Here is a 26,317-nt window from a genome sequence, read left to right on the forward strand (position 1 = left end):
TGTTTTCTGCAAGCAGTCACTTCAATTTAAAGCTCAAGATGACTGAATCTTGCATTAAAATTTGCTGTAGACCTGACTAGAGTGATGTCAGTGCCATCTCAGATAGTTTGCTCTTCATCCTTCAGAGCTCCAGTATTTTCTTTTGTAATTTCATGATGTTACTGAAACTTCAGATAAAGTAATTGCCCATGACATTCTTCATTTTGTGACACTGAACTCACTGGTCTGTTGTCATTTTGGTTGATTGCTTTATTCTCTGGCAAAAGATCACTTCGGGGGTCAAATGATCACATATCATATATGTGAGATTATTCCATTGGAGAGCCAGATTTAACGTTTTTGAATAAGCAAATTACATTGTTGATTACTCATCCAGAAAATAAGTAAATATTTGTGTGTAAAGGCTTTTCCATCTGAGATTAGGGACATGCAGGTTCACTGCCCCAGTGAACCATTTAAATTTTTACTTGTATTTTATTGCTGTTTCCATATAATCTATATTATTACATTATTATCACACTTTGCTTTCTTTATGTGTCATGTTTTAAAATACGTCAACGAATATATGTCCTGAGTTTTCTTTTTGAATTTCTGTGAGCTTTATTAATTTGAATATTCTGAAAAGTTGTATACCTGTCTGTTCTGTATGCAGAATACTCTTGTTTAATAATTTAAATAAAATTTCAGAAGCTACAATACATTGAAGTGATTTTCTGAAGACAGTATCCAATTTAAGCTTAACAATGCACATATATTCCTAAAAGGATGTCACACACATTCGAAAAATAGAGAGTGACACACTTAAATACATTGAACCATGTTTAGAATCTAAAGAAAGGCTTTCTAAAGGTTGCAAGTGTTAGCAAATCAACACTTTTCAAAACAGAACATTTGTATGTAAAGCATAGTAAAATTAATATTCTGAAGTGTTTGTTTGGCACTTTATTAAAGATTATTAACTTAGTGTGTTGCATAGTATGTCTACAGGAGCAGAGAGGAAAAGGGTGTCCTTTCCCATCTTTTCCATAATACCTTGTGTGATATACACCCAATCTTTATTAAGTGAACTCATAACATAATGTATTCTGATGATGGCTTCATTATACTTTTGGACCATGTTTCATTCTGTCTTAAAACTGGTTGCAGTAATGTGGTGTAATTACTTTGCAATTAAAAGACAAAAGTTTTAGATTTGTTGTTAAGAAAGTAAAATTACATAATTAATTTGTATTTTACTTAGCAGACATGCCTTATGAATATCATGCTGTTTGTAAATTTTGCAAGTTTTCCAGAGTTGTTAAATAAATATCATTGTTATAATCTCAACCAAACAGATGTCTCCATAAATATGTTTGTCTTCTGCAGAGGAGGATTACATGCTAATTACAACAATGTAAAATAAAGTGAACAAATTTTAACTTTAATGTTTACTTTGATCATAAAGAAGGACAAAAATGCCCTGGATTACATTTACAGCTAGTCCAAATTTACTATTAAGTATTTTGTCATGCTTTTTGCAGTACTGTTAAAATAGATTGTACATTTTAAAAGGAGATGTGGTTTGTGTGTTAATTTTTTTAATAGATTTTTTAAAAGTTAGTTCTTTAGCAGTAAGAAATTAATTTTATACCATTTACATATCTTCAGAATGCATACAGATGTGATAATTTCAGCATTAGAAGTTAGAGGTTATTTGAGAAAGCTTCATTTTCCAGGACAATTTATAAAATAGAGAATATTTCAGTATTCTTGGACCCACTTAAAAATTGGAGAGGACTGTTTGTATTTACTCTGCCATTAATGGTTTTGGGGTTTTTTTTCATGTATGCTCTTTTTAAATTGCCATTCTTTCTAGTGCAAACCAGAGTACAAGGTGCCTGGTCTGTATGTCATTGACTCCATTGTGAGACAGTCCCGGCATCAGTTTGGACAAGAAAAGGATGTATTTGCGCCAAGATTCAGCAATAACATCATCAGCACTTTCCAGAACTTGTACCGTTGTCCTGGTGATGACAAGGTAAATCACTTACAGATCTGTCTAGTTAAAACAATCGTTAGCATATCATCTATAAAGAATAAAGACTTTCATCTCACATTCTACTTGCTGGAGGGGATCTACTTATAAACTTGCCCTGTATATGTATTTCTTAATGCTGCATGTCTTCGTGTAGGGATTGGAAAGATACATCCAATGAGGTTAATTAGAGTTTTGAAAAGGTTGTCTTTCCTTTGATTCTATGATTATCCAGCAGCTAAATAAGGTTTAACTTGTATAGTTTGACTCACAAGTTCAGCTGTTCCCTTGGATCACAGTAGTTGAGATAGCCACCAAATTCTGTTTCTAAAAGATTGGCTGGAAATAACAGTTTAACTTTCTTCATATTTGTCCCTTAATTGTAAAATAGGTAGGGTTTCTTCTTATTGAATAACTGCAAAAAGGTGGAGGATTCTGAGGGTTTTCACTTCATGGAAATTCGCGTAATAGTCATTAGGTAAAATAGTAAGAGAGGCTGGATGCTACAGGAAGAGTTGTATTTAGAAAAGTTACATGCATTCTACAGCTGTATTTCTCAACCAGAGATATGAAAACCCAAGGCATCCATGGAGGGTGATTAAGGCATGTTCAGCCATTGTGTTATCTTAAGATTCCTGCCTTTTTAGAGTAGTTAAGACCGCTACAGGACAGTGTGTCAGGACCTGGAAATTTTGCTTGGTTGGATAAACTTGGCTAAAGGATGCTGTCTTCTCTTCTGCAACTGCGTTCTGAGGTGTTGCCGAACAGGTTATTTAAGTTAAATGACATTTTTCCGATCTGGTTTTAGGTTATTTGTGTGATTAACTTGTGCTGCTTCAATTCCACAGTGTCTTACTGTGGTTTTTTTTTTAATAGGCACGATTTTTTAACTTCTATTTTTTAGTGTGTTTTGTAAACTCATTTAGCTTGCTACTTTGGGAAATATACTAATACAGAAAAACCCTGATGTACTGGAGAAGGAGAGATTGGAACAAGGATGGATGCAAGTACTCAGTTTGTGTCTAGTTTAAAAAAATACATAAATTTATTGTAGGCTAAGAAATTTCACTATTTGCCTGTGATATTTCAATGTGTGGCAATTAATTTATTGCATTAAAGGTGTTTGATGTGAAGAGAGGGTAAAATCTAGTCAGTTTAGGGTCCACAAAAGTCCTGTCAGGTTAATTTCTAGGATATTTTTCACCTCAGTTTAAAACTATTTTTCAATCCTAAGTCCTGCTGCTGTGCTGCGTATGAATTCAATATTATAGGAGGATCTTTGTGTTGTGAAAGTAGTTATCCTATGCATTGCCTAGCAAAAAACTGAGCTGTCAGAGACCAAGATATGTACCTGGTTTGTAACATTTTGGTGTTTGATCTGATTGAAAGGCATAATGGAGAAACGCAGCAGTTATCTTTATATGAGCAAATGTAGAATTTGTTTTTAAATCAAATAGAAATGCAGTAACATTTCCTTTAAAGTAACAACAAAAACACCTCACTGATTCCTTTGTCTGGCCCAGAGGAAGTGCAAGGTGTGGGTAGATACAGAGCCACAGTTTTATATTCCTGTTCTGGAGAGATGAGGGAAGTTAGAGTCTCTGATGGACTTGACAAGGACTGCTTATAACACAGACTTTAAAGTGAGTGTAAGCCTTCAGGGATTTCTTTAAGGGAACTCTAAATTGCATCTTCCATGCAGTGAAAAATTCAGCACTTCTCTATTATAGTTAAGGATCCTCTTGTAGTTCTGGACAGACAGACTTCTTTTCCTTTGTTTTGAACACTGTGGCTAAGTGCTCTATGTTCTTCTTTTATAGAACTCAAGTAATTAAACCACCTTTGTGACAGCAAACGCCAGATCCTATGAGGAATTTCGTGCTCTTTGTAATGCAATTGATTTTTTTCCCCCAAAATAAAGCAAAGTCTTTCCTTTTGGTGGAAGTAAAGCTTACTGAAAAAAGATAGCTTTTTTTCTAAAAGATAATTTTTTCCTAAAGATCTGCTTAGGAGGCAGATCAAAATGATAATCTGTTTGTGATGTAATAGAATGCTTCTGTTGTAATAGAAAAAAAATATAATAGAAATGTAAGGTGAACAATGAGTTACAGCTAATGGAATTGTATGAAGTCTTAATTTTGGTGGGTTTTTTCTTCCCCATGATCCATCTTTTTTAATATTGCTATGTATTTTCAATAGGCAGGTAATTGTGTTCAAGTTTAAACTTTAAAATTCTTCACTTTGTCAAGAGAGCTTGCAAAATATGAAGCTGCTCTTCTAATAAAAATATTTAGGAGTCTTAATAGTATTTGCCCATTTTTCAGTGCACTTAAATTATTTTGGTTCACAGGCAGAACAGAATTGCATTTAGATATGTTAACTATAAAAAAACTAGCAGACTAATAATTCATTATTTTAATTATTAGTAATGCTTTAAAATGCTTCCTTAAAATAATTTTCCTTCCATGTCATCGTGCAAAACTAAAGGCGCATTTTTGGTTGAGAGAACATTGTCACCTGTGTGTAGTAGCTCTTTGCTGTTGCCTGGGATCAGTCTCAGGTTCATAGTTAAGACATCTTTGGTGTGACCCAGTATAACTGTTCTTACTGTTTGCAAATCTAAAGGTCCTTCAGTCTAGACAGATTAAATTTGCTAGCTAAGAATTCCATAATCAATAACAAGAAAAATAAGCATGACTCAGATATTTTGCTGTCTTTTCTTTATTTTAGAGTAAAATTGTTAGAGTGCTAAATTTATGGCAGAAGAATAATGTGTTCAAGAGTGAAATTATTCAGCCTCTCTTGGATATGGCAGCAGGAATTCCTCCTCCCGTTGTGACCCCTGTCTTGCCCAGCACTACAGCTGCTATGAGCAACAATACGCCAGGTAAACAAAGCCAGATGGAAGTCATACTTTGAATCAAAACACTTCTGTCAGCTTTGGTATGTTGCCTGTTAACATGCTGAAATAGATGAATTCAGATGAATGCTAGAAAGAAGTATATTGCAAACACCACCAAATCAGGGAAACAGGAAAACATTATTATAAAAGTGGGCTTGATCATTTTGTGCTCTGAGCATCTCTCTTGCTTATGTAGGTAGATGGCAGGAAAATGGATTTTTAACTTTTCAGTTCATCAAAGTTTTTTCTTTTGAGGCTGGGATATAAGGGAATTTGGTCAGATAGGAATGGCTTTTGGCACCTGCTTTTGTAACCCACCTTTTGCTGATCCCATGCTGAAAAGGAATGATCTGGACAAATTCACCTTAGCTTTCATTGGCAAAGCAAATATGTGAATTTTTCAGATCTTGGAGTGCCTTTTCTGCATCTTCCAGCTCAGTATTTTTTATTTTTATATAGTATGACTATATTAAATTGTTGGAATCATAAGTCATAAATTCTGATGCAAATTGACTTTTAAAACAGTAATCTAGTCATATTTAGCATTCATTGGTGTACCTCTACTAATGACCCATAAATACAAACGTATTTGTAAGTATGAAGAATTCTTCTGGATTATGGCATGAAACGAACTATCAGAGTGCTGATTTAGTCCAGTGTTTCTCTTGAGAAAAAAACAATAAAACAGGCAATCCTCATGAATCCAGCTGATGCAGGTTGAAATTTTTAGTAGAGTCTTTAAGACTCTTCCTGGGGATAAAGGGCAAGTCCAGTGAGATTTGGACTAGCCAACAAGTAGATTGCTAACAATTACCTCTTGATGTATGTAGTTTCCACTGAATATTTTGGAATACTGTGTGAAACCTATTTATTTTGTCTTCGTCAGTGTTTTTGTTAGTAGTCCCACTAGTCCCAGCTAACACTAAGTAATTCTGCTACTTGAGGAATGTTGATGTGAGTCTGTATTATTTCGGTGTGCTGTCGTGTATGTCAGAAAAATAGTTTCAATTGATGTACTTTCTCAGTGTTTAATAACAGCAGTTTTTTTTTCTTCTCTAACACTATTCTTATTTTCTGTGTAAGATATTTTTGCATATTGATTTTTCTCTTTTTTAGGTACACCTGTAACTCCAGTTACCCCAGCCAATGTGGCGCAGAGTTTGCCTGATCCTTGGGTATCTCAGATTGCTAACACAGACACCCTTGCTGCTGTTGCACAGATTTTACAGAGTCCTCAAGGCCAACAGGTAATTTTGTAGACAGTTACACTGTAGACTGTCTGATACTTTGTGTCTTTAAGGTACAGGTAAGGAATGCTTTCCTGTGTAACTCTTACATTTATGTCCAGTATCCATGTTAACTTTCCCATGAGGCTGTTCATCACAAGTAAGTTCCAGGTCAATTAAAACTCCATGTTACCTTTTGGAGCCAGCCATGTTTAAAGCCCTTACCTTTAAAGACTTAAAGTGTCTCAGAAGGTGATTTCAGATGAGATGGTCTGTAATACATACTTGTCTGTATAGATGATAAGTACAGATCTACTGCAGATGACTAAATCAAGAGCAACAATAAGATTTCATGGATATAGATATGAAATAGAATGCCAGTTAAAGCATATGTCTCTGTTGGATGCCTGAAGAAGAGCTAAACATTATACAGAATTACAGAATGGGAGCAAACTTCTTTGGGAAGTGTACTGTGTATTGATTCAATTTTATATCTTTCCATCAGCTAAACATAGATTTTATTTTGCAGCATTCAAAAATAAGATTTTGGAAGTTACTGTGTTCTTCAGTCTTTAAATGCTCAACTCCAAAAAGGTCTTGATGTCTAGCATCACAAAAACTACTTATCCTAATAACCTGTGGTTACATAAGTTAAGCACACACAACTGGCTTTCTGTAAAAATGTAGATAATTTTTCAGGCTATGCTAGAGCTACTGCACCGGCATAACTTTGGCATTATGATTTTTATTTGGACTGAGGTTGTTTTACCTGCTGGCCTACTAAACAAAAATCTCACGCATATGAATAAGAAGCAATGGCCAGTGAAAGCCGTGGTGCTGGCAATAACAACTTTACTTAGTGAGAATGTTGTACAGTATTTAGCTAGCTAGAGTTGTCTGTAATTGTTCAGAAGTCAAGTGGAGGGAATATTTTTATCTGATTACATTGGAAGAAACGAAGTTACAAAAAGTGAAGCAAAATGAGTTTGTGGAGTACTTTGAGAAATGTGAAGGAAAAATAGTGGACTAGCTCTTAAAAAAGAAAAGGATATGAAATGAGAATGGTAAATATGTGTAAAGTCAGTGAGGTAATTTTAAGGATTGTTGCTTAGAGAATATAGAAAAAGAAAAGCGAGAGAAAAAAGTGAAGATGAGAAGGGAATTAAAATTTTAAACACAACAGATCACAAAGAAATAACATTTGGCTATTTAGCTCAAAATAGTCTTAAGCAGAAGAGAAGAGACAGACTGGGTACACAATAAACATGTACATGCAGATGTCTAGGATTCGTAGAGGAGCTATGATATTTGCTTACATCCTGTCTGTCTCTTTTCTTCTTGTTCTCCAAACCAGTCCTTCTGCCACAGCCTCTCCCTGGCTCCCCAGCTCCAAAGTCCTTGATTTAATCCTACAGTTGTGTTTTATAAGTGAGAATGCGTGCAGGTAAATTGGGAGTCTAGACATAAGAGAGGGCTGACTAAGAAAAATATGACTAACAAGAATGTGAAAACAGCAGGAATGGTGCCCACCCAGGATTTTTCCACTCTAGGGCCTTCATCTCTGCCTCTTCAGTTTGATTCCTTCCTACTGAGAGCAATGCACAGGCTGGACCAGCTGTTATCAGACAAAAAGTGGGGTGAGGGGGGAACTCTTCAGCTTTGCCTATTGCAGTAATCAGGGAAAGCTCTTCCTGAGGTAGAACAACAATTGAAGCCTTTTCAGAGGCTCTGCTGTATAAGAAATCTATATAACTGTTTTTAAAAGAATAGGGAAAATGGTTTCACATTATCAGAAAGTAACTCTAAAACTATCTTAAAAAAGGGTCTCACATTTTTGATGCATCGTGGAAAAGAAATTCAACCAAATCAATTTATGAAGTTTCTAGTGAGGCTAGTAAGGAGGGAGGGATTGAACCATTTAAAAGTTTAGTGGGGAAACTTACAAAGGGTTGGAATATTGAAGGTAAGGGTAATCAGGGACTTAGGTCAGCAAGTTTGAACTACCTAATTTGCTCAACCTTTTTTACACAGATATCTAATGATAAGAATCTATAGAGATTTATCTTGAGGAATGTCAAAGAGCTTCCTCTAATTCTACAGTGGTTTAGGAGAGCATCTTTCAATAGGATTAATATTTTTTCTTAAGGCAAATTGCACAATTTTGTGGGAGCATCCGTGTTCAACAGATAAATCTACATGAGAAAGCCTTTAATTTCCTCATTAGGACAGCTTCTCTAAAAGATTGTATAAACATAGCAATTTGAAGTAAGGAAATTGAGATAGATGAAGTGATTGGTTTGTACATTTGCTTTTGATGTTTTGTTAACATAGCAGGAGAATTGCATTCTATCAACCCACACCTGAGTTTCACCATGAGATTTCACTTGTGACTTGTGCAGAGACACGGGTGCAAGCTCTCCCTGTGAACTGGCTGCATTGGTGTAAGTGGAGCTTGCCACAGTGCAGTTCTTTTCTCTGTACAAATGCTGTTGCAGGACACAGAATATCCTAATATAGGTGGGCCCTTAGGAAGCTGGAATAGGCTAACAGATTTTTTTCAGGTCAAAAGGAATCAAACTGGAGAAACAGAAGAGGGGGAGCACTAGAAAGCAGGAAATCCTGAGTGGTGACTGGCATCATCATGCAACCTGTCAGAGCAAGTTAGGAAGAAGAAGCATCTGCCTATCTTATCAGCCCCAGAAAACAAATTAGCCAGTAAGTGGGAACAAAATTTGCTGTAAATGAAAACAAATTAAAGACAAAATAATAGCCATAGGTTAGATGATGCTTCATTCCTGGGAGTTTTTTTTTTACTAAGTGGAAGGGGAAGAGTCTATTTTGTACTTTGTTTTCTTGCTTAAAAATCTTCTTCAATGTATTTGTTATCTTTTGTCTTTTAGCTTCAGCAGTTGATACAGACACTGCAGATCCAGCAGCAGAAACCTCAGCCTTCGCTACTTCAAGCTCTGGATGCCGGTCTCGTTGTCCAGTTACAGGCCCTCACGGCACAGCTCACAGCTGCAGCTGCTGCTGCTAACACACTTAATCCACTGGAACAGAGTGTCTCTTTTAATAAGGTAGAAGTGGAATAATAGAATTTGAAGAAGTATTTTTTTTTAATATATGTGAGAAATTATTTTGGATTTTATTGTTTGACTTTGGACATTTTAAAAATACATTAATATACTCTAAAGTGATACAGCTTAAAAATAAAAAACAATGTCTAGACAGTAGTGTAAATGAAAATATTAGTTTTATATGAGTTTAGGGCTAAATAGTCCATTGTATAAAATCTAGAGTTGGAAGAGACCCACAAAGGTTATTGAATATGGTAACGGATTTGATTTATGATTTAGCAAAGTTAAGCCATATGTTTCCACGCCCTTTGTAACACAGCAATGAGAATTCTTTCTTACAAGGTAATAAATGGAAAATATGCAGGAATTAATATATACTGTTTTCTCAGAAGAGTAAAAACTTGGATTTGTAATTTTTTTGCATTATAAAGTATGTGCCAAGAAAACTTTAATCTTAGTCACAAACTGATGTAAGTGAATAAATAAACCTGTAGGTAAAGAAACTTTCATTACAAACAACCCAAAACTAACCAACCAAAAAACCAAACACCAACAACCCACCCACCCCCTCCCCTCCCCCAAGAAAAAGAGCCAAAACCCCCCAAACCAAGTTACAAACAAAATCAGAATGCAGGAATTTAATAATACTAATATTACTGCATGCCAGGTAGCAACAACCATGCAGGCAATTGCAGTCATAGTAGTATAATACCTATAATAAAGAAAACTAAGAACTTCTGCTAAAGGAATTGTAACTAACTGAAGAAAGAAAGAAATAAGCATTGTTCTATTGTCTTTGGAAGAAACAGTTTCTGTGTGCATAATCTCTGCAGGATTGTCCTGGAGTGAATAGTAAGAATAAGGAAGTTGAAGAAGCAAAAAACCCTTTTTTATTTTCACTCAGATAATCTCTTTCTATCGAAAGTAATGCAGCTGTAAAAATAAGTCAGGAAAAGAATGGCCTGTCCTCTGCTATACCACAGCTGTAACCATCAGTTTGAGATGGGCATGATCCCAGGGATTGAATGCATCAGTTAACAGGGACTGCTGTAATATTTACATACAGAAAGTATTTTATAGTGCAGCGTTATTCTACAGACTTGAATTCCAGCATTTCCATGGATTGGTTTATTTGTAGGTGTGCGTGTATTGAATTTTGGACAACTTAAATTGAAGCAAATTAAAGGAATTCACATCCTGATGAGGTGTTTGTATACAGACATAAAAGAAAAGGCAGCTTTTACAGAAAAAAACGCCAGCATTTATTAGTATTGTGATCCAAAGGAAACTGTGAAGCATAATTTTCATTTCATGACAACATGTTGGTGAATTGGATAACAAATAATAAATAGTGCAAGAAAATAATTTTGATGACTGCATAAGTATCCATATTTTTTAGAAAAAAAACTATTTGGCAGTTCTTCCAGTCCTTTGTTTTCAGTCTCTTCAGTCTGTAGTGTCTTGTGTTATTTAAATGTGCAAATTAATCTGCATTATGTGAAGAATTCTTTTGGCAACATCAAATGTGCATGTTTTCTGATCTTGCTATAGAACCAAATACTTGTATTACAGTAAAAAAAAATTGATCAACATTGCTTATGCATTTACCCTACACCTTTTATTTTAATTTCCAAAGAGAATATCCTGATTCTTACGAAAAAATTAGTTTCATTTCTAATAAAAACCTTTTTTCGTGTCTTTATTCCTTTCTGTTCCTTTTTCTGAACACATTTTCTTCCTACATAATTAAAGTAACAAATGTAGCATAAAGGGAGGTTCTGCAGTGTGTGCAACATTAAACTTGGTATCCTAATATTTAATTTGGTTTAATTTCTGTTACTTCACTGTAGAGATTATTTTTGTACAAACTATGTAAAAATCAAGATCTTTCAGTTCAGATTTTTTGCTTCAGTATGTACAATGTTACTTAAACCAAATGTAAACAAAAATCATGCTGCACATTTACCTGTCTTGGCTGGAAATTCTCTTGTTTTCTCTGGCCATGGTTAATCTAAATGTTTGTTTTGTTTGTCATGAGCTGGTGACTACTTTCTGTTTATTTATTTTCTCAGCCATTCTCAGCCAGAATATGTACATATACAGTACATATTCTGTTATTTTCCCTCTTACTTTGTCATGATGGAAGATACATGATGATTAATAGTATTTTAAGGTTGAGGTTGTTTTTCTGAAATGCACAATTTTTTTCACAGCAGCAGCATTTTATAAGTATTTCACTGGAAAATATTGTAACAATACAAACAAAAAAGGTGGTCACCTTGCTGTAAATTGATTAGATATATATGATGAAAGTTGTTCTGTGTTTTAGCATCCCATCTCACATAAGCTTGATGGTCTGTGTTTCTGCTGTGTTTTCTCAGAGACATATTCAGTCCTGCTTTCTCATAAATATTATATTGGGAAAAGTGGTTCTAAAAATTCTGGATTGATCAGTTATCGATCCATCTTCTAGTTAGCTTATGCTTTGTTCTTCTTGCTGGACTCCAGTAATTGAGAGTAAATAGAGCATCCTGAGAAAGAAAATGGGGTACTGAATCATTGTGACTTTTTGCTGAAGATGTTTTTGCCTTAGTATTTCAAAATGACTACCGCACGTTCTCATCCTCTTGGTTTTTTTCTTCTGAGATTAAAGTTTGAGAGGAAGTTACGGTGGTATAGCATTAGGTCTGCTTTTCAGAAAACTTCCACGATGTGTAAACATGCATGGACATGGCTTTAATAGCATGGTTCTTTCATTAAATAGTGAAAAAAGGCAATCTCAATGACAAATAACATCTGTTGTGTTTCTTTATGCTTGTTCCTTAGATTTGCTCTTCAAGAAAGTGAGGTGCTGTTAAAATACTTCTGAACTTTTTAATGTTCAGAATAGACAAACTTTTAATTAATAGACAAACTTCTTTACTAAGGCAGAAACTCCAGTGTAGACATCTTCACAGATAACACCAGAAGTTTATCCAAGTCTTTCTCCTCATCAGATACCTTTCTTCTTATCCATTAGAAGGATTAATCCTCTTACATGATAACTGCTTGCTTTGATTTTTTTTTTGCAGGCTATTTGAGAAGTTGTTTTCAAGGAGCAGTATATTTGAAGGAATTCAGGTTGTCTAAATGACACGTGTGTGTAAAAATACAGTAATTCTTTGTGAAGTAATCAAGCTGTAGGTCTTCTCTTGATATGAGCAGAGAAGTTTGATGATTACCAAAGGATTGAATAGTTGGCCTCTTCGTAGTAATTTCTTCTAATTAAAGGTACCATTACATAAAATTGATCTTTGTTTAAGCTTTACTCCAAAATAGTTCTTAGTTACTGTGGAAAAAAACATCTGGTTGTACTTGTTGCAGCAGAGCTCAGGAAAACTGGGCCAAGATTTGATGCAGACAAGAGTTTGGTGACAACAGTAGTATGACACTTAATTTTCTATTCAGGTTATTTGCCAAATTTTTTTTTTGGTTGAGAAATAAGAGCATCTTCCTAATGAAAAGGAAATATACCTAAAGGGACATATAAGGAGTGTTCAGTAATGCTTATTTTGTTTTCTCCTAGAAGCTGATGGACAGGTTTGACTTTGGGGAAGAATCAGAACAAAATGAAGAGCCTAAAAAGGAAACTCCCTCTTCCCAATTGTAAGACCAAGCTATGTTTCTTATGGAAAATGCTAAAATTTGCCTGGTGCAGGTTGGAAATCAGGATTAAGTAAAGAAAATACTTATTTCAGAGCATAAGTACACTAAAACAGCAGGAAGAGAAATTACAGTTTTCTGAATTAACATACACATTTTACTATAAGTCTGTGGTCCAGAATATTTTCTAACTTTAGGAAAAAGTTAGCATGTTCTTTGTTTTTGTAGTTATATTTATACAGTTGATGGAATAGTGATGATACTAGAAGGTGGAACTAGCTTCATTGTCCTCATTATTTTACATTTTGGTTAAACTTGAAACCTAGTTGTGAAGACCTATTTACTAACTGTTTAAACAAACAGAAAAACTGTAGGATTTTTTTTTTAAATTTAAGTCATTTCATTTTAGGCCGTTAGTACCAGAATCTGTGAACAACTCACTTTTTCACCAACTAGCTGAACAGCTACAGCAGCAAAATTTAGAACATCTCAGACAGCAACTTCTGGAGCAGCAGCAGCCTCAAAAGGTAAGAACTCCATCTTGTGGCTATCGTAGTAATTTATGTTCTCCTCTGATTAAAAAAAGCATATTCCAGGACAAAAAAATTGTGTTGTTACGGACAGTTTTCTTATCATTAAAGTCTTTATCGCTAGCTGACCATGTAACAGAAGCTTGCAGAGTAACTGGAAAAAAGTGCTTAAAGCAGAAAAAAACCCCACAACCAAATGTGTGGGGAGTACATTTTGCTTCTCTTGGGAGAGTACTCATTAGGTGAGTTAGACATGACTCTGCTTGGCTTTCAGCTCTTTACATGGGGAAAAAAAAGCTTTTCCATGCTCACAGAAGGAATAAGGTGAGCAATAAAGTGATTATGCTCCTGTCTCTGAGGGGAGGACGCATATAGAATGGAGACTGTGGGTAGCTTTAATTTCCCTAGGTTTTATGTCTTGACTAGTAATTGATGAAATAATTCTGTTGAAGAATCTGACCTAAAGTATAATCACATATTTCCTGAGAAATTATTAATTAAGAACTGGTGCTTGAGATAACCCAAGGTTCCTCTTAACTATATGAATTGTGTCCTTTCTACACTGAAGTAACTTGGCTTATTTCTACTGCCATCAGTCCTCTGCACTTAAAATGTTCTTTCTACCTCCTGATGCCATTAAAAAAAAAAAAAACACAAAACAAAACCAAAACAAGCAAAATGTTTTGTCTTGATCCTAGCCAGGTATGAAGTGGATTTCGTGTGGAGTTTTTGCATCTGGTTTCACAGGAAAATAGAAATCTCAGGTTGAAAGAAAAGACAAGGGATCACAAAGGTTACAAACATCTTTTGGAGACTTTAGTTCAAGCTGTGAAAGGCCAACTCATAGAACCATTGAGTAGTCAGGGTAGGAAGGGATCTTAAGATCATTAAGTCCAGCTGTCAACCAGCACTGCCACTGTAACCCCTGAACCACATCACCCAGCCCAGATCCAGATACCTCCTAAGCTCCCCCAGGGATGGTGACCCCACCACCTCCCTGAACAATCTGTTTAATTGCCTGAGCCAAGTGGCTCAGCTTCCAATCAAGAATGCCATTTAAGCTTTGAATTTCTGATTTTATTAATTTAATTTTTACTAGATACTGTTTCTTTACTGCTTTATTTTACTGATTTATTTTCATTTCTCATTTAAGTGTAGTAAATGGAAAAGAATATACAGCATAGCTACAGACTAAATAGTTTTGGTTCTTGGTGGATATCTAGCCATTTCTATTTCTAAAAACTAAAAACCTTGTAAAGAAATAAAGCAATGAGGAATGATCTGTTTGAGGAACTCTTGATGTGTCATATCAAAAAGTATCTGTCTGATTTGAAAATAAAAATATTGAATGCCTACCTTATTGTAAAATCGGCAAAATAAAAGTTTACAATATATTTATGAGTAGAATATTTACTTGACTCTCCCGTTACTATTTAATTTTCTATTACACGACCTGACGAATTTTCCCTTCAGATCCAATCTTCTTGTCTAGTCAGTATGGAGAGAAAGTCTTTTTTTTCACTTTGATAACAGCTAAAAGATACAAACTGCTGCTGGAACTACTTTGTAGTGACTGCAGTATGTTGTGGGTAATGTTTGCTTTAATTCCATGTGTAATTTTCATTGGGAAAGATCAAAGGGAAAGAGAAGGAAAGATAAAGCACAAAACAAGATTATTAGGGATCTGATGAGGAGCCAGAGGGAAAGGGAGGACAGAAGTAAAGACAGAAGGAGCAACAAGAATTGTAGGCATTGATACCAAGAAACAGATGGTTGAAGAATAATTAAATATAAGGAAAATGAGACAAAACATTCTGTCACAAGGCAAATAAATTAACTGAATTATAGTAGAATATTTTTTTACAAACTTGTTATAAGATGTTTAAAAAATATAAAGATAAAATTTTTACTACTAGTCATTCTGCTAACTTCCTGTCATTCTCTGGGCAGATTGAACATGTAGGATTTGTTTAATTAAAAGTTAAAATATAGTGAGGATCACTAAAATGTTTACCTGCAGTAATGGATTGTGGATTTTGAATTGCTTTTCTAAATTGTACTCATATGATTTCTGAATATTTTAATTTCATTTGTTCTAATTCTTGAATTATCTTGTACCTTAGAGATATTTTTTTCCAAATCTGTATTTTCAGGCAATGCACAGGCTGTTATAGCTTTTTCTCTAGCAAATCATTAACACTTTGAGTATTCCACATTCATTAATTTTGGGGTTTTTTCCAGAACTGCTTATTTTGTTAGATCTTTTGAAATTGCCATGTTGACACAAATGACATAGCCTCCTCTCTTGTTTTTCACTAATTGCTTCTCTGAAATCATTCACTAGTTAAAAAGTTCTGGCTAATGTTAATACTAACACAATAAAAATATTTGCAATACCAATTGAACTAATTAAAAAATAGTTGAATTGGTATTGCAAATGTTTTTATTGTGTTAGCATCAACATTTATTAATGCACATGCATGGGGGACAAGTGGGTGTCTTTCAAGGTCACTGTACATATGGCTACATTTGTCCTGTGAATTTCTGTTTTGAAGCAGTGAATTGTATATTCTGTAGTTTTGTTATTTAGGAAATAGATGCTAATCTTTTGTAATCAGAAATATTAATTATTTCGAAGTTTTGTGTTTAAGGATGATACCATAAAAAAATAAATGAATGGATTGATTTCCAGTTTAGCTTTCATATTAATGAGAAATGGGAATATTATTTTTGTATAATATTACATTTGTAATTGCAAGGGGCTTTATGGTATATTATTGACTGTTATTTAGGCAAGCCCTGAGGAGAATCAAGAAGGAAATTTTGGTTCAGAGCACTCGGCATCACCATCACAAGGGAGTAGTCAACAACAGTTTTTAGAAGTGGAAGCAAATGTAGATGATTCCATGGATATTCAGCAACAGGTAAAACTATTTAAAATATTATTATAGAAATTGAAAAGAAAACACAAACTAACCCAATTCCAAGTCATATGTATTGTGAGTAAATGTATTAAGTGTTATTGAACATCTTTTATGTCTGATCTCAGGACATGGATATAGATGAAGGTCAGGATATTGCTGAAGAAGAGATTTTTGAACAAGAAGAAAAGAAATCAGCTGTTCGTTCAAGATCAAGAACTCGTTCAAGATCTCGTTCAAGGTTTTGTAATTACCTTGTATTAAGTAAAGGAAGCTTTTCTGAAAAACAGTTGCAATTTGTGATTGTCTGTCCTAATTCATTATTTTCCAGAATTGTCATAAGCAGTTTTGGCAATGAAAAGACATGTTCCTTAAATATTTGTGTGTTAGACGCAGACTTTTGGTATGACAGTTCATTTGCCATGTGGATGATTTAACTGAAATTTTTTAAGACCTATTCAGGTTACAGAAATAACTAGCACTAGCCAGCTGGACAGGCTTTCTGTGCCAGAGAATTAGTTACTGTAGATACAGAACATTTTGAATGTGTTTTGTTTTAAGGTGTAATTCTGTTCCTCACCCAAATGGCATTAAGTTTATTTCCTGAAGTAGTTCTAGTGAATATAATGGAAATATCTGTGTAGTGCCATAAATTTACAGTTAAAAGACAACTGAGAGTATTTTTTTTTTAACTCAGCATACTAAAATTAAGTATTTTGTAGGTCACCAAGAAAACGAAGGTCTAGATCACGATCTGGTTCTCGTAAGCGGAAACACAGAAAACGTTCACGCTCAAGATCAAGAGAAAGGAAGAGAAAGTCATCTCGGTCATACTCCAGTGAAAGAAGGGCTAGGGAAAGGGAAAAAGAACGTCAGAAAAAGGGATTGCCTCCTATACGATCAAAAACACTAAGCGGTATGTAGCACCTGCCTAGTGCTTTAATAATGTAGGATTAATTGGAAAAAAGGCTCTGTTTTCATTGGCAGAACAAGATTTATCTTGACTACTATATATTTAATTTCTGATGTTTCTTGCAGCTTAGGTACATCATATGATCTTAGACAACAAGTATCATACTCTTCTACTGATGTCTTTAGTCACACTTGCACCACTGATTATGCTTCTAAACAGAGAGCAGCAAGGGCTGTCTCTGTTACAATCTTTTCTCTTTAATGCTGTCTTTAACTTGGCATTTGAATGTGTCCAGCAGTTGGTCTGAAAATTGCTAAAATGTTAAAGTGTGTGGTGCACACGTCAAACGAACACTTTGGTGGAAATCTTAGAGGCCTGGGTTTTAAAATGTTTACATTGTTTTTTAAATAGATTTTCAGAGGAATGTAGCACCAAAGCATGCGGAATTTGCTAGTGTAAGACAGACCGTAATGCTGGTATCTTAAGAAAGTATTCAAAAACCAAGTGGATTTCAGCTTCTGCAGAGTGCTGCTGTGTACTGCTTTCATTTCCACAGAGAATTTACATACCAAAAAAAAGGAAGGTAGTAAGGAGAAAAACAACTTCCTCCACCCGGTTTCTTAAATCAAAGGGAATGTATTTTGAGAATTTAACTTTGTTCAGATAGGTTATAAATGGTTTTTTATATAGTTTTGCATTTATCTTGTGTGTTAGAACTATATGGTTTATCTGACAAGAAAGCAGCTCACAACTCATTTTTGCAAAGGAAAGAATGTTCTGTTCACATTAATATTTTATATCATTCCAAGGTGACTTTAAAGTGGGGACTGTATTACAGTTTAGATGCGCTTTTTTTCACCCTTCTTCTCTGTTTTTTTCACATGAAAAGAGACAAATTGGTTTTGTGGTGTAGATTTCTCCCAGAAGTCTACAAGGCAAGGGATCTATAATCAGAATGGTTGGGAGCTGGGAGACAGAGATGTTAAGTAACCTAGCAAACAGCAGCAGCATTTGAGGTCCTGTGAAATTTAGAGGAGATATTAAGTAGGCTCAGTGAAGTGTGGAAGCTTTGGGGGGAGGTTAGTAATTAAATAAATAATTAATTCACCTGACAAGTGTTCATGTTCATGAAATTTGTTCAGTGACAGCTGAACAATTACTACAATTACACTATTACTTGTTGAGATCTAAAGAATTGTTTCCTGGAGCTTGACACCGTCTACAGGCATGTAAGGAACAAGTTTTGTTCAAGAGAAATCTTACAACTGGTCATTCTCAGCACCGCAGAGTACTATGTCAGTTGAAAATGTCAGTTGACAGAATGCACAGCTTTGGTTTCCATTTTGGTGCACCGGGATTGGTACAGAAAGGAGATGTGATGTATCAAGATAATGATGAAGAAAGAATGTTTCCTTGGTAAAGGATAGGGCAGACCAAGAAATCCAAGCTGTACATGTAGATTGGGCAGTATTTGGAAGAGAGAGGAATTGGAACCATGTACATATGGGAGAAAGAAGTCAGCTCATGTCAGTAAGTGTTTGTGTTTGGCGAGATTGGGAGGACATTTGGAAGGCAGGGATCTGGGCTTGTGGTGGAATTGACAAGAATCAGCAGTATCATGCATGTCTTCAGCCTGATTGGCCTCAGATAAATTTCTTTCCAGATTGTTGCCCATGGTAAATTAATAGTATTGTTGCTATTTTCAGGTGAAAATGCAGTGCATAATACCGCTGTATTAAGTTCCATCTGTAATACATTTTTATCCAGTTAGAACTTAGTCTCACTTTTTTAAAATTGATATGAGTCCTAAAGGCATGGGGATTTTAATGGAAAGTAGAAGAAAAATGTTTTGGTTTTTTTCCAGAAGTAATTATAATTCAGTTTACTGTAGCTGATAATCTACAGAATTTTATGGTTTTATTTCTATGAAAACAACTATTTTGTTTGAAAGAAAATGAAACAAAAAGAATGAGTGCTTGTGGTGAATATATTTGCTGTTGTTTAACCCTTTATCATTTTTGTTAATGTATTCAATCTCTATATAGTAAGTAATAGATTTACCATTCCTGGGTTTTCAGCAGTGATTCCTGCTATAGAGTATTTCATAAGCTAACATTGAGTATTTTGATTGATGTGAATGTGTCTCTTGGCAGTTTGCAGTACTACTCTTTGGGTAGGTCAAGTAGACAAGAAGGCTACACAGCAAGATTTAACAAACTTGTTTGAAGAATTTGGACAAATAGAGTCAATTAATGTAAGTAAGCGTGTTGCTATGCTTTTTCAGGAATGTTAGACTAGAGACTTTAGCATGTTTATGTCTCTGAGTTCTTTACAGCTGCTTAAACTTTTATTTAGGAGACTTTACTATCACAGTTAAAAATTGTGGCCATGGTTTTGCCACCTGGTTTTGGTCTACTCTGTTTTGTAGCAGTGAAGACAGTACACTTCAAGGTAAAAAGGCTCTAGCTTGCTAAGCTCTAGCACTCTATGCAGTTTTTAAACCAGGTTTAACCAAAAAGTTATGGTTGTTCTGGTTTAGTGATGTGTCATGGAGCAGGTATCATTTTTCCTTGGCCTAAGGACGCCTATAATGTGTATCCACATTGTTTTTTGTTACTTTCCAAACAGAGGATTCCTTAAGTTGAATCCTTCTCAATAAAACATTTAGAAGAAAAGAAATTCTACTCTAAACAAACATTTATTCTAAAATGTGACAATTAAAAAGATGCTTGTAATTGGGACATACAATGCTCATTACTTAGAGTAATTTAGAGTCAGGTGTTTGGAGTAGTACCTCAGTTGCCTGTAATTCAGCTTCAAAGAAGTTATATTTCTCCTAAAACTGCTGTGATGTGCTCATCTGCATGAGAGAAATCTGGCTTTTCCTTTTGCTTCAGCAGTTCTAAAATGCTTCTTGTGCAATTTCATTCATTTCAGATGAAACTTTTACTGTTTTCCTGTCATGTTAATACATTCAAATATGTAATTAATAAGGAATACTTTTTTGTGACTTTAGAGAATCTTCTAAAAAGTTTCACAAGTGAAAAAGCTAGCCTCATAGCCAGCTATTTAAACTATTTAAACCTCATTTTGATTTGTAGGGGCTATTAAGGCAAGCAGTGTAACAACTATACATGTCCCAGTGCCTGTTATATTTCAAAGGCAAACCATATTATGGATAGTTCATCCTACACATTCCACAAAGCTTAAGTAACTGGAATAACAACATATATCGTAATGCAGGTCTCAGAAAATATGTTTACAGTCTGTCATCTTACAAGTTTGTCATGTTACTATGTGCATTTAAACAGTGCAAAAGTACACCAAGATTTTTGACTAAAAGGGATGTAAGCAATTGTCATACATGACAATTTAGCTAGCATAAGCTTGCAAAGATTACATGCTATGTCATACAGTAAATAAAACATGCTATACATACATCAGTACAGTAAAACATTAGAAAAAAAAATCACATTCAGGAATGAGGAGACTACCCTTTAAAAATGCAATATATTTTAATCACTATTTTGCTCCTCTGTGAGAGGTTATTGCTCAGCTCACAGAGAATCTGGAGCTTGAGAAGAGGTATGCTTTTATGATGCTGTCATAATGCAGCTCCCAGTCTGCTCCTTGTTCAAATCTTTCATGTCATTAATAACACTCATTCTTCAGCTTGCTGCTGCGTCTTGAAAATGTTGTAACTGATGTAGCCTGCCAGTATCACTCTTAAGTTTTCTCCATACCCAAACTTGTTAATATGGCCGATTAAGGTAACAGTTGTTTACAGTGTAAGCCTTTCCTTCTATAGTATTAGTATTCAATTAGTGTTGTTACATAATCTGAAGTACTGATTTTCCTACTTTTTAAGACCACTGCTGTTTTTCCATAGATGATACCCCCAAGAGGATGTGCTTACGTCTGTATGGTACATAGACAAGATGCATATCGTGCTCTTCAGAAACTTAGTTCTGGGTCATATAAAATTGGATCTAAAATTATTAAGGTAAGGTGATTTTAATCTTAAGGATGCTGTCCATTTCAAACACAATACAGTTCTACTATTATGGTTTGTCTTTTAGCAGCTGTTCATTCAAATGTACAATGTGGAGAAGAAGAATGAAACAGTGAGGTGTTACCCTGCTTTCTCTCTGTATAAAATGCAGCTTTTAACAGACAATATGAAAGATAGAAAAAGTACTTGATCTTTAGGAAACACCTGGACCATAATTTATATCCATACGGTCTAAGTCCTGTACCTGACTGTTTGGGTCACTTAATATTAAATTTTATAGTAGTCTTGGAGTTAAGTATTTTGTTAGGTGTTATAGGTGTTTCTTCTACCTGCTTGATACTTTAGGGTAAGTCATTGAAATGTATTTTTAATTTCCCCATATATATGTTAGGATTAAGGTAGAACAAATTTAAGCTTTCTAATGATCATACGTATACTTGTTGTAGAGGCCAAGTAAACTTCTTGCAGGTTCATTTAAAATCCAAACATTGTTAAAACTTTTAATTAATAGACGCTGAGGATTGATGTGCAGTGACAGAAACTTGAAGGAAATAATCTGAAATATTCTGTTCCCAGGTTATATTTTTTAACCAGACTGTCTGATTGGGTTTTATTTTCAGATTGCTTGGGCTTTGAATAAAGGTGTGAAAACTGAATACAAACAATTCTGGGATGTGGATCTGGGAGTTTCCTATATTCCATGGGAGAAAGTGAAATTGGATGATTTAGAGGGCTTTGCTGAAGGTGGCATGATTGACCAGGAAACAGTAAATACAGGTACAGACATTAACAATTCTGATAGTTAGACAATGTGTTTATTTTGGTAATTGCAAATTCTCAGAAAATATATTGTTTAGGAAATACATAGTCTTTTTTCATTTGCTTAGATTATTCTGGCTCTTTGTTTACAATATGAATGGCACTGTAATAATGAAATCTAGATTTTATTTTTAGATTAGTCAACTAATTTCAGTTTTAATTGATTGTCATGACAATGAAGAACTGGTGGCAGAGGATAATTAGCTTAGGCCAGTTAATAAAGGTTAGCATATTTTAAGAGGTTTGAACTTCTTGTGCCCTAGTATGAAGTATTAATTTGTGTAGAAATTGTTATCTGCTTGTGATTAGGAAAGTCTTACATTCTGGTAAAAGACTTAAGTTAAAATTAGAACTTCTCCTGATAGGCACAGCTTAGCAGAACCTTATGGTATTTTTTCCATAAATTCAGAGAGACAGGAAAACAAGTAGTGTTAGCCGTTATTCCAAAACCCAACTGAACAGTTTGTTAGGTTTATTAAAGATTTACTTGTACTGTAATTTCTTGAAACAGATCTATACTCAAATAAACAGTAGATGAAGACTTTTACGGTAGTGACAGTGATTCTTCAGGTCAAAATACAATCTTGCTTTGAGTGCAAATTGAGTATAAATGACAAAAATTAAAACATGTAACATTACTGAAATACATTCACTGTTACACTTAAAGAACAAAATTCTTGAAGAAATGGCAAATGGAAGAAATGGAGGTTGTGGTGAGGTTTGTTTAACGTCAGGATTCTTTCTCATTGTCCAGTTGCCAAGTGATAACATATTAGCTACAGGAGTTTTTAGAAAACAGGAGCATGCTCTATATTGCAAATTGTTAAGAGGATTATTGGTGAAAAAACTTGGCCAGTTTTGAAAAATCAGTTTGTATGCAGGCAAAATTAAACAGCATTGCAGGTAGATAAAGAAGTTTTGTTCTTTAAAATACACAAAAATAATTGCACTCATTCTTTTCAAAATAAATGTGAGGGCTATTTATAATGAATCTATATAGATACTAGATTCAAATTTATTGTTTAAGAAGGAAGACATCTAAACAAAAATAACACATTAATTATCTTTTTATAATAAAATACATCATTTTTAAAGAGTGGGAAACAGCCAGAAGCTCAGAAGCTGCTAAAGAAAATACTCAAACGACGCAGAGTGCTACAGTTGATAAGAGTACCGTTATCACAACACAGACAGAAGCTTTCACACAACCAGTCACTATGCTGCAGGTTGGTATTGTCTGAGTTTGCAAAAGCCACACAGAACTGGTGGACAGACCTTTTATTCAATACAGGTAAACTTAAAGGCTGAGTTTAAGTGATAGAATATTTTTGATTTAAGTCCTGCATCCATTAATGTTCATCTCTGAAATATTTTAGTTGCCATGCATAATCTTTAGTTTCATGCAGTTGCTTAATAAGTTTTGTATTTATATTATTATTGGTTTATCTTTCTACATGTGTATAGACATTTCCAGTTGTTGAACTGACATAAAATTATATATATGTTAATATATTTGCATTTACTTGAATTGGATTTTGGGCTTTTTCCTCTTCACAAAAACTGTCTTCAGTCTTCCCATCTCAGCTGTCTTCTAATATACTCTGTGATCAGTATATATTTAAATATACATGTATATATTGCATTTATGCTGTTTCTAATTACATCATTGTAAATATAATGCACTGTAACAAAATGCATAGCTCAAACAGAAATTCAAAAAATAATAAATAATTTCCAGGATTTCATCAGGATTATTAGCCTTGTAATTACGCACACTAAACTTAATTTTCCAGTACTGTTCTAAGATAGATACGTTTTTCTAGACACTAGAATCACTGTTTTCAAAGTGCCCCCAAATTGCTACACTATCTGTATTTTTCTTCCTTTTCTCTCTCTGCATTTCTGCATTCACCCCTCTGTGATAGGTACATTTTTATTCTTGAATAGACATAGTGTTAAACTGTATTTTCAGCTGTGTGAGAATGAAGTAAAGATAAAATAGGATTCTTCCAGTGTCCTTGTTTGTTCATAGAGTACCATTTCAGAGTGCAATCTAATTCTTCGGTGTTTGGTACATTTAGTGCTTGGTGTCAATTGCAGTTAGATCAGTTTAATGTCCTTGAATATTCTTAAATATTGAAGCTGCTTGTTTTTCTTTCCATGAAAAAAGATTCCAGTAGCTCCAGCTGTGCCTGCTGTTAGCTTGGTTCCACCCGCGTTTCCTGTCACAATGTCTGTCCCTCCTCCTGGTTATAGCCCAATTCCTCCTCCACCCTTCTTGAGAGCAAGTTTCAACCCTTCACAGCCACCTCCAGGTAAGTCAGTAACAATGAAATGCAGTGTGTAATGAGCATAGGCAGTTAGTATGCCTCTGTGTACATCAAAGTTTTCTGTCAACTACTGGTTACTGTCTGAGTGAGTTGGCCTTTGACTCCTAAATTACGTACTAGATTAAAATTACTTTTATCTAACTTGGTATTATTTTTACCAGTGTATTCTGTTGAGAAGAAGAATCACAGCTTTCTACCTTTGTGAAAAATGAAAATTTAAAAGTACTTAAAATCAATGTCCTTCCTTTTGAAAGGTTTGAAACTCTTGATTTTCTTCTTTGGATACTACTGGTAGATACCACTTAAAGATGCACCTGCAGATCATCTGTAGTGAAGATGGGGTTGTTTTTGAAAACAATAATTACTGTTGCCTCTTCCTATTAATATGTTGTTTGCCAGTGTACAGTAGCGCAACTTTTTGGGATAAATAATGTAGGCAGTCTTTTACTGCAAAAGTTTATTTGCTTTTCATGCAATCATTTGTCATTTTTTTCCATGTAGGTTATATGCCTCCTCCAGTTCCACCTGTTGTCCCACCACCTGTTGTCCCACCACCTGTTGTCCCACCAGTTGTTCCAACACGTAAGTTTGATTGCTCTAACAATTGTTTGTGTGTGATGAAAAGTTTACTTTCTTTATAAACTCCTTGTTATTTAATCATAAGTTAATTCTGTGTAATGGGAAACAGCAACACAGAAGTTGTTGTTTAGCTGGTTTAAGCAGGCATTGAAGAAAGACTTACAGGGCTTATAATGTAGACTGAAAAATTATACCTAACATGGAGTTAAGTTGCAAATTGTTAATTATTTGTATGCCTAGTTCAATATTTGGACCTTTCTAACACATGTAACTATTACTGGAATTATTTGGTTTTAGTCACTGAATAATATATAATAATTTATTTTAGTTTAGCATTCTAACTGTATTCATTTAATATTTAAAGATATGTTAGAGTACTGATTGCCTAGGTTTGCCTGCAGCTCATGATCTCTAGAAAAAAAACCCTAAATATTACATTGCTGATTAAGGATAAGAAATTTATTATCAAAAAATGTACCAGTGAGGGTAATTAATTTCACTTCTTCTGATTTATCGGCATGACTTCTACCAAACTAAATTTGAAAGTTTCACTATATGATTACTGTGATACACTTCTGTTATATCTCTACAGCTTTAGTACAGCCTCCATTACCAATTGCACAAGAGACGATGAAGGATGTTCCTTTCACTGGCCTTGTTCTACCAGTTGGCACAGTTACTAGCAATCTAGCTACTCCAACATTATCAGCTGGAAGTGTTTTTAATCCCCTACCAATCAACAAACCAGAATCAGATGACAAAGGACCACATCTTACAGACCTTCAGATTTCTGCCAGTGAAAACAATAGATCTGGTAAGATATGTTTTCATTATATGATATGATCCTGTACAGAAAGCATCATACTCTGAGAGATTTTTGCAAATCATAGTCCATTGAGCTAGTAAGTACAGATTAGGAAGTTTTGGGCTGGGTAGGGCATCATTCTGAATTTAATTTGGGGAAGTGGTGAGAGCCATCTTTGTCATCATCTGATCAATGATTACTAGCAGCTTATGCTCAAATATGTTTTTCTCATAGTCTCAGGAAGTAAAGCTGAGTCTGGGAACGCATCAGAAACTTCTTAAAAATGCAGTTTGATTACCCAAGTAGAAATGGAAAGGAGCAGTTGAGGGTAGGCTAGTATAGCATCTATAGATCTTCATCAAAGATTTTAATAGTTTCATTGCATAAATTGGGTGATGGCTTTGGGGTTTGTTAATTTTAAGCTCCTATACAGTCTTTACTATGTAGAGACATTAATTTCTGTGGCATAATGTCTATTTATCACCAATGTGATTGAAATAATATATATTAGTTATAGAAACTAGGACAGACCTTGTCAGCAGTATCA

The 26,317-nt window shown here is 34.5% G+C and overlaps 1 protein-coding gene across 4 annotated transcripts in view; it reads left to right on the forward strand.

Moving 5' to 3' along the window:
* SCAF8 (SR-related CTD associated factor 8) overlaps positions 1 to 26,317 on the forward strand; it is a 151,095-nt gene that overhangs the window by 23,203 nt on the left and 101,575 nt on the right. For 3 of the 4 annotated variants that reach the window (XM_064413389.1, XM_064413387.1, XM_064413386.1), the window contains exons 4-19: positions 1,856 to 2,017; positions 4,745 to 4,901; positions 6,033 to 6,163; positions 9,043 to 9,219; positions 12,785 to 12,864; positions 13,271 to 13,388; positions 16,184 to 16,315; positions 16,441 to 16,553; positions 17,035 to 17,228; positions 19,379 to 19,479; positions 21,115 to 21,228; positions 21,858 to 22,014; positions 23,152 to 23,282; positions 24,227 to 24,371; positions 24,888 to 24,968; positions 25,558 to 25,779. In XM_064413389.1, the coding sequence (XP_064269459.1) occupies positions 1,856 to 2,017; positions 4,745 to 4,901; positions 6,033 to 6,163; positions 9,043 to 9,219; positions 12,785 to 12,864; positions 13,271 to 13,388; positions 16,184 to 16,315; positions 16,441 to 16,553; positions 17,035 to 17,228; positions 19,379 to 19,479; positions 21,115 to 21,228; positions 21,858 to 22,014; positions 23,152 to 23,282; positions 24,227 to 24,371; positions 24,888 to 24,968; positions 25,558 to 25,779 (2,215 nt within the window). Of the gene's footprint in view, positions 1 to 1,855; positions 2,018 to 4,744; positions 4,902 to 6,032; positions 6,164 to 9,042; positions 9,220 to 12,300; positions 12,490 to 12,784; positions 12,865 to 13,270; positions 13,389 to 16,183; positions 16,316 to 16,440; positions 16,554 to 17,034; positions 17,229 to 19,378; positions 19,480 to 21,114; positions 21,229 to 21,857; positions 22,015 to 23,151; positions 23,283 to 24,226; positions 24,372 to 24,887; positions 24,969 to 25,557; positions 25,780 to 26,317 lie in introns of those variants that run through there. The other variant, XM_064413390.1, reaches the window with a different exon arrangement.

The sequence above is a fragment of the Passer domesticus genome, chromosome 3 (assembly GCF_036417665.1).
Source record: "Passer domesticus isolate bPasDom1 chromosome 3, bPasDom1.hap1, whole genome shotgun sequence".
Classification (NCBI taxonomy): Eukaryota; Metazoa; Chordata; class Aves; order Passeriformes; family Passeridae; genus Passer; species Passer domesticus.